Source organism: Myotis lucifugus, unplaced genomic scaffold, assembly GCF_000147115.1.
Source record: "Myotis lucifugus unplaced genomic scaffold, Myoluc2.0 scaffold_3938, whole genome shotgun sequence".
NCBI classification, from domain to species: Eukaryota; Metazoa; Chordata; class Mammalia; order Chiroptera; family Vespertilionidae; genus Myotis; species Myotis lucifugus.
In genome coordinates this window covers 5135-13607 of record NW_005874986.1, presented here as the reverse complement: position 1 = coordinate 13607, position 8473 = coordinate 5135, and the positions used below count along the sequence as shown (strand labels likewise).

At 42.5% G+C, this 8473-nt stretch overlaps 1 protein-coding gene across 1 annotated transcript; it reads left to right on the top strand.

Moving 5' to 3' along the window:
* Window positions 1–6: 6 nt before the first annotated feature.
* On the top strand, window positions 7–8233 carry LOC102437701 (myb/SANT-like DNA-binding domain-containing protein 2). Its single transcript, XM_006108854.3, has 3 exons — window positions 7–2496; window positions 4261–4321; window positions 6940–8233. The coding sequence occupies exons 1-3, from the start codon at window positions 2421–2423 to the stop codon at window positions 7772–7774; spliced, it is 972 nt and encodes a 323-aa protein (XP_006108916.2). The 5' UTR covers window positions 7–2420; the 3' UTR covers window positions 7775–8233.
* The last annotated feature ends 240 nt before the right edge of the window (window positions 8234–8473 follow it).

Sequence of the window (8473 nt, the reverse complement as noted above, 5' to 3'; positions counted from 1 at the left end):
CTACTAGACGTTTTACATGCCAGCATATTAACTATTAAAGTGTATTTCACAAGTACACTACCAAGCAAGACATATCAAATGCATCCTCTGACCATGCTTCCATGTCTAAGACCATTCGATATGGCTGGTTTTCTTACGCACAGTTACATAGTGAATTTAAGCCACGTTGGTGGTTTCAGTCTTTCCTGTGGTTTCCCACTGTAGGGTCAGAAATCGGTGGCTTTGTTTATGCCCACGGCACGGCCTGGTAAGTGTGGCCCCTTTCTTCAAAGGAACATCCGTTGTGTTTCCTGACTTCGGGACTAGCCCTCAGTGACAGCCCACTGGTCCCTTTCTTGTGCCGGGTGCTTTTCTCAGGCAGCCAGGCGGCGGTGGCACGGTTCCCACATCCATTTATGGCCCTGGAGGGTGAAAGGGACACGGCTGGGACTCTCCATGTACGGTCCTTGAGGAGTCAAAAAGCGTGGTTGGGGTGTTCTTGGAGGCAGCAACTAGACATTGTGAGATAAAAATAAATTGGCAGGAGATGTTTGCAATTCCAGTTCCCGTCTCTGCCAGGAGGGCAGAGAGCACGGGGGAGAGAGCAGAGAATCCACGGAGCTCTGTGCAGGCATCTGTGTCCTTCCCCTGAAGGGCTGCCCGTGACGCCTCCCCAGTTCACTTGTGCTAGAGACTTTGAGCTGCTCCTTGTGAACATCCCTTATGAAGAGAAGCCTCAGTTCTTTGAGGCACCCGTGGAGGCAGAAGAGATCTCGAGAGAGGAAGAGGGAGGAAGGTGCTCATGCAGGGGCAGGCTGGCTGGTTTGGGGACAGGGTGATGCTGACCACCACTCTGTGTCTGAGGAATGTCGTCCTAAGTGCCATGCTCTTATTATCCCATCTGGGTTTCCGGCATCAAGAGAAGATCTGCAGAGTATTTTATGGAGTGTCTTGTGGTTTGTCAACTGCGATTTAGAGACACTGAACTTCCATGGAGGTTCTGTAAAGGCTTTTGAGTTGTTTTTGTGTGGTGAGAACAGGTCATGTGTTGGCTTATGGGACGCCATCTCACATGTAGGAGACATTTATAGTCTGGCAAGTGCACGTATTGAAGTCTGAGGCGAACTGCTTTTGCGCAGGCGTGTTAGAAAGTATTTGGGAGCCACCAGAGAAAAAGGGTCTTGTCTCAAGGAAACTCAGGGTGAAACCCAGTCAAGTAGAAGGAACATGGAGGCAGAGATGGGAGAGAGACTGAGAGCAACTAAACTAAATTTGGAAGCTGGGACCAAGTTCTTGATGTAGCCTCTGCAATATCGTTCAACTAAGGAAACTGAGCTAATAAGAACTATGCCTTAGAAGACCATGAAGAAGATGGAAGGGTTGTGTAAGATAATAAAGTTATCCAGGTTTTATATGTGGACTTGCAGAATGATATTTATTTGCTGTGCGTTAAAAGGCAGAAAGATAAATGAAGTAACAACCCTCTACCTCACTTTCCCCCAAAAAAGGAAATTAGTGGCCTCATTTGTTGGTCTGTTTGGCTGGCAGTTTGAGTTGATAGAATAGACAAGTCTTACTGGCTAATTTTTAGATGTAGGTATATTGTTTCTTGATCATTGATGTTTAAGACCGGGAATCGGTAGCATGATTGACTTGACCTCTCTTAAATCTTAGCAGCTTCCCCAAAGACAGTGAGTGAGTGAGTGAGGGATATGGACCATCTGAGTAATACGGTTTCCCAGTCGCTTCATTTAGGGGATTGTTTTTACCCTGTATCCCTTCTTAATCAAGAGTAAGGAAGGTTATATTCTTTGCTTCAGGGAACTCTCCTTTCTGTCCTCCCTCCCTCACTTTTTCCCAATTCTGGCCCCAAAGCAGCTCTATCTCTTCTGTGGCAGGTGTGCATCCTATTGGCTGGCTGGTATTTCTTGTTTTCTTTTTTTTTTCTTTTTCCTTATTCTTTTTAAGTGGGGGAGGGGGTATAAAAATATGTGTATGGGGTACATGCAATAATGTTGTAATGATTCTTGTTTAATGGATAATTAATTGCAAAGTAATTGTTTGAATGATAACATGTTTGAGTAAATGCTAAATTAGTAATTTTTTTTCTAATATAATAATGATTTTGAAATCTAGCATTCCTGTAACAATGTGTCTGTGTTTGTCTGTCTGTGTCTGTCTCATAGTAATTAATATCTGTGGTCCGTACCTGGAAGAGGAAGGACAGCTTTAAAGGAATAACAAAAGACTTTGTGTCTTAGACCCTTCGCAGGTGTTACAGTCGGGTGAAAGAACATGGTGTTGGGAAAAGAAAGAGCAGTTACACATTTGAACAGTTGGAACAGGTGTTTGGTCAGGGAGGATGGGATGCTCAGCCCTGCCAGCCTGTACTTATTAACAGTAGTGGCTTGTACCAGGAGCTGGAGTCAGATGGCAGCACTATGGAGGAGTATTCACAGGAGGACTGGGGAAACCACAGTCAGGATCTCCATGGCTACCCAACAGATCAGGAATTGGGTAAGAAAGCCGACGTATCTGCTCCTCGTCTGTGTGTGTGTGTGTGTATGTGCCTTCATGTGTGCACCGGGACTGGTGCTGTCCCTGCTGTCAGCACGAGGCATGTAGCCCGTTAATCTGGGCCACTCGGGCGGCCTTGATTTAGCCTTAAACTACCAGCTAGTGCTTGGTGTTGGTCATTTGCTGACTTGGGTACCAGCAAACATCCTAAATCCACAGAAGAATTCCTCATTCTGAGCGACACAGGAAGCTTGGTGGCAGAATCCTATGCGGTTTGAAATACCCCGCAGCTCTTAGTTCTACGGTGACTGCCACGAGTACTGACTCTTGGCTCAACTGCTAGAGATGAACTATCTTTTTTCCTTTTCTGTTTGTGATTTGGAAACGGTCCCCTCCCAGACTTCGGTCTGAACAAAATATGAAGGGAAGCCTCGATTTATCTTAAAAAGGGCTCATATTTGAGCTTTCTTAGCAGTCATATTCCTTCAGGCTTCACAAAGGATTCCAGCAACAGCTGAAATGATTGACCACAGTCTTAACGTTTAGAATGGAAATGAAACTCCTGGCCATCAAAGCCGAGCTTGTGTGGCCTCATTGAGAGGGTCTATGTAAGTGGCTTTTTGTAGTAAATGCCCCACTTTTGATTTTCATGACGTGGAAGTCCCAACCACGTTTCTGCTGCAGCCATTATAGCTTAATGGCGAGTTGTGCGATGAGTACTCACTCACAAGTAAATGTTGTTACTCGCCAGTGAGAAAGTATAGTAGGATTGGCACTACCGGTGTACTTCTCCAGCTCAAGATAATTAGCATTACTCGATCATCATTCCTGATGCTAATTCAGAAGAAACAGTATTAAATGCTTGTGTTTCTCATGAATGCTGTTTTTGTTTGTTTGTTTGTTTGTTTGTTTGATCTCAAATATTGGAAAAGAGAGAGGGAGAGAAGAAAGAGGCTATATAACTGTAGGACTAACACAATTTAAGAGAGAGACTTTAAGACTGGAAGAATAAGCCCTGACCGGTGTGGCTCGGTTGAGTGTCGTCCCATGCACCAGAAGGTTGCTGGTTGGATTGCCAGTCAGGGCACATGCCCAGTGTGGCCTCGATCCCTGGTGGGGGATGTGCAGGAGGCAGCCCATTGATGTGCTCTCACATCAATGTTTCTCTCTTTCTCCCTCTTCCTTCCTCTCTCTTTAAAAATCAATAAATTATTCTTTAAAAAGAAAGATTAGAAGGACAAACAGGGCAGATGCTAAGCGATTACTATCTCTTCATTTCAAAACAGTAACAAGGTCTGAATTACTTTGGCATCCCATAACTCTGGTTTTGCCAGAGAGATTTAAGTCACCCAAATCTTTGGGAGAAAAATAACATGCGGAATATGTGGATCCTGATATGGGGGAAATAATTCCTCTGTAAAACCTACATAGAAAATCTAAATCTCGCAGAATTATTTCCATTCTTGTTCCTTTAAAAATCATGTTTGTGGAGAAATTAAGCTTTAAGCTCCCAGCTAGAAATCTACTGGTGACCTTGAAGAATTTTATACTTGTAGAGCTGGTTTCTGATCTTGCATATAAATGTATGCATCTCATTATAAAAGAGTTATATTTATAAATCTAGCATTGGGCAGCGTTTGAGACTAGAATCAAGTCCTCGAATTGGGATGTGTGGATGAACAGTAAACATATAACTACTTATCTACATAAATGTATGCCACCACTTAGGAGAATATAACCTGTTTCCAAAACTTTGCTTTTCAGATGAAATACCTGTCACAAAGAGAACATTAAAAATCAAACAAGAGTCTTCTGAAGAAGCACAGTAAGTAGACGCTTCCCCTCTCGACATATGTATTCATCTCGGTGTAATGGGAAGGTGCTTCCTCCGCCATCTCACTGCGGAAGCCTGTCTAGTCATTCTTCCTCACTCCCTTAGCTTCAGCTTCCCAGTGGTTAATCTAAAATGGTGAGAGTTTTATACACAACAAGAAGAAATAAATATGTTACATGAAAAGAAGCCTGTGTGTGGATCTGGATACCTGGATGTTTTACTAAGATGGAAAGATGAGTCACAGAACCCTGAGTTTATCTGATGTTAGTAAAAATGATAGGAGGGCTAGAGGACACATACATTTCTTAGATTACATTTTGGGAATCAAAAAGCACGCTCTTGCCTGGCTGGCATGGCTCAGTGGTTGAATGTCGACCTATGAACCAGGAGGTCACAGTTTGATTCCCAGGCAGGGCACATGCCCAGGTTGTGGACTCGATCCCCAGTGGGGGGCGAGCAGGAGGCAGTTCATCAATGATTCTCTCTCATCATTGAAGTTTCTATCTCTCTCTTCCTCTTCCTTCCTTTCTGAAATCAATAAAAATACATTTTAAAGAATATTTCAAAAGAGGACAAGGAAGGATGGTGGCTCTGAAATAAGTTTTTGGGTGCATGTTTTTTAAAGCATTGACCCATGGAGAAACCTGGTCCTATATCTTAACCTCACAAGTAGCACATTATAAATATTAGAAAACTGGCCAAGTGCCTTTGTGTCTTCTGAGAAGAGGGACAAGTTCCCAGGACACAGTGACTTCATCTCGATGGCCACTCTGACGCTTGAGAAGCTCTCAAGGCAGCCTAGAGGGTGGAGGAAAATCCAGGGCACTTTCTGGCCTCAAGAAGCAGCTGATAGCAAAATATGTCACATCTTTGTCATCTCGCAAAGAAAGTCAAGGAGAGTAAGAGGTCAGACTGAGAATGACTGCATGGAGATCCCTCAGTGTTGCGAAAGCTTTTCCCCTGGAAGATTTGAGAATTTAATAGGAAGTTTCCAGGGTCTGTCTCCTCTCAAGAAGCTAATAAACTGGCACATATACCCTCTTTCTTGCATACGTTTGATGGAACGTGAGTGGTTAGTTGAGTATTTTTGTAGCTTAAGACTATAATTGTTGTAGAGGGTAGTAGTTGGTTGCTAAGTTAATATTTAACAAACTTCAATCTTCCAATATCAAAGATTTGCCATACCTGAGAAGCAAACTTGTAATTGCATATCCCCACATATATATGAATCATGGGATATCAGTTACAGTAATATGAGCTCAGCAGCATATGCAGAAAGAATTCCCTGCCTTTTCTGTCATATCTTTGTTAATTATCCAAATCAAAATTTCTTTACTTTTTCCCTTTATAAAATATTTTCTAGAACAGTCTCAATTCATTATCTTGAATTTTTTTTAATCATCACTCAAGGACGTGTTCTTTTATTGATTTTAGAAAAGAAGGAAGAGAGAGAGAGAGAGGTCAATTGGTTGCTTCCTGTACGTGCCCCAACTGGGGATCGAACTCAAAATGTAAGTATGTGCCCTAACTATGAATGGAACCCATAACCTTTTGGTGTACAGGACGACACTACAACCAGCTGAGCCATCCAACCAGGTCTCATTATCTTAAATTTTTATCTCTTAAAAGCTAAGCCTAATATGGACCTTTTACATCTGAATTCTCAGATCTTAAATCTGTGTTGAACTAACAGTTCTTCTCAGTTTGGAAGAGGTAATGAATTTCTTCTACAAATAGAAGAAAATGCCATTTTCTTTTTGCAAGCATGTATTGCCAAAATTATTGCATTTTCAGAATTTCCAGCTTTGAAATTAAGATGTTCATTATTTTAAATGATACTGTTTACCTTTCTCTTTTTTTTGACTTATTGGGATGACACTGTTCAACATGATCATATAGGTTTCAGGTGTGGGTTTCTATGTTACAAAATCTGTATATTGCACCGTTTGCCCACCACCCTAAGCCAAATCTTCTCCTCTCACCTTATATTAGGACTCCCTTCTACTCCCACTCCTTTCCCTCTGGCAGCCAACATACGGCTGTTTGTGTTAACCAGTTTCAGTTTTATATCCCACATATGAGTGAAATCAAACGGTTCTTAGCTTTTTCTGACTGACATACTTCACTTAGCATAATGTTCTCAAGGTGAATACCTTTCTGAATACAGTTTTCTCCACTTGCTCTTGGTTAGGTCTGAAGGCCATCATGCGCATTATAATAGTCACTTAAAACAATTCATGATCCTTGGGTTCTGAAGTCCTAGGGTCTTACTAGTACATAGCAATAGTTGTGAAGGTTAATACAGCCAGCCTGTATAAGTAACGGAAAGCAGCTTATCATTCATTCCTAGGGGAGAGTGTTCTCAGATTTTATACTATGGTTATCTCAACCTGCCCTGACCCATATGGAAGCTACTAATCACATGTGTTTATCGAACCGTAATTTCAAATTATAATGGAAAATGCCTCACTCACACTGGCCACATTCTGAGTGCTGGTGCTAGCATACTGGACAGCACAGATAGAGAATACTTCCATCACTGCAGGCAGTGCTGATGGACAGTGCCCATCTAGACCCCTGAGGAATTTGCTTTTTATTTCTCGTTCTAGGAAGAGAGACATCATGCAGAATATCGTCCAGATTTTGGAATCGGTGCAGTTGAAATGGGAACTGTTTCAGAGCTGGACGGACTTTTCAAGGCTTCATCTTTCTAATAAACTGGCCATTTTCGGGATCGGTTATAACACCCGTTGGAAAGAGGATATCCGCTACCATTATGCTGAGATCAGCTCCCAGGTGCCCCTTGGCAAACGACTCCGGGAGTACTTCAACTCCGAGAAGCCCGAGGGGCGGATCATTATGACCCGCGTGCAGAAAATGAACTGGAAGAATGTTTACTACAAATTCCTAGAGATCACTATCAGTGAGGCCAGGTGCCTGGAGCTGCACATGGAAATTGACTGGATCCCCATTGCCCACTCCAAACCAACTGGTGGCAACGTCGTTCAGTATTTATTGCCAGGAGGCATCCCCAAGAGCCCGGGCCTGTATGCCATTGGCTATGAAGAATGTCTGAAGAGGCCCTCCTCCCCCCACATGGAGCAGAGTTCCCTGGACCCAGGAAAGGAGGGCAGGGTTGACCTGGAAACCCTTTCCGCACCCATAGAACCCGCCCGGATCACCTATTGCTACCTCGGGATCGCTGAGGTCAGGACTCTGCAGCAGTGCTTGTTTTTACACTTCCAAGCCAATACCAAAACCTTCAGCAAAGATTGGGTTGGTATTAATGGGTTTTTGTCTCAGAACTGCATTGTGGATCCCGGAGTCTCCCCCAAATCCATCTACATCAAGTTTGTGGAAGTAGAGAGGGATTTCCTTTCCGCGGGCTCTTTAGTGGAGTGCCTGGAAAAAGCCATCGGGTACCGCTTAAAATTTAACAACTGAATGTCATCCTTCATAAGGATTTGGGCTCTTACCTCCCCCTTCTCACTTCCCGTGACCCAGACTGTCCCTCATCCAGATGCTGCCATCAGACTCTCCATGGAAACTCTTTCCACCGTTGGGCCAGTACAATCTTTAAAGGATCACACTAGACTTTGAGCAAACAACACAGACCTCACCTAAAAATGCTCACTTGGAGCAAACGAGATTTACAGCGAACTTGCATGGTGGGTCGACTGTTTTTTAAAAACAAAACATTTTTAAATGGATATTAGAGCCCTAATATAAACAAACATAGCTACATTCCATATTGGACAAAACTTATACTTTGAGTTTCATATAAAATTGAAAATTTGTATTTTTTCCACAACGTTTCATTTTTACACATCTCTATGTCTCTATATAAGTATTATTTACAACCCTGAATAAATAAGCAATAGATAATGGCAAGTTAAATCTCAAGTCACAGTAAATAAGACTTTTTCAGTATCACCTTTAGCTACTATTGTATATAATTTAGAGTTTCATTTTTTCACCAACCCAGTGTTTTGCTATTCCCAATCAGTGTTGCCTGCAAAGACCTTTGTTTCTGTGATGTACCAACTTGACGGTTGTGTTGCCGTTTAAACTTTTTTTTTAAAAAAAAAATTAAAGTAATTCCTGGCCTCTTGGCGTAGTAGTTGAGCTTTTTGTAGCAGAGTG

Excerpts from the sequence above, each read along its gene's own strand:
- LOC102437701 (XM_006108854.3), top strand. The coding sequence starts at position 2,421 with ATGGAGGAGTATTCACAGGAGGACTGGGGAAACCACAGTCAGGATCTC. Across the intron at positions 2,497-4,260 it reads CCCAACAGATCAGGAATTGG|ATGAAATACCTGTCACAAAG; the intron begins GTAAGAAAGCCG and ends TTTGCTTTTCAG. Across the intron at positions 4,322-6,939 it reads GAGTCTTCTGAAGAAGCACA|GAAGAGAGACATCATGCAGA; the intron begins GTAAGTAGACGC and ends TTCTCGTTCTAG.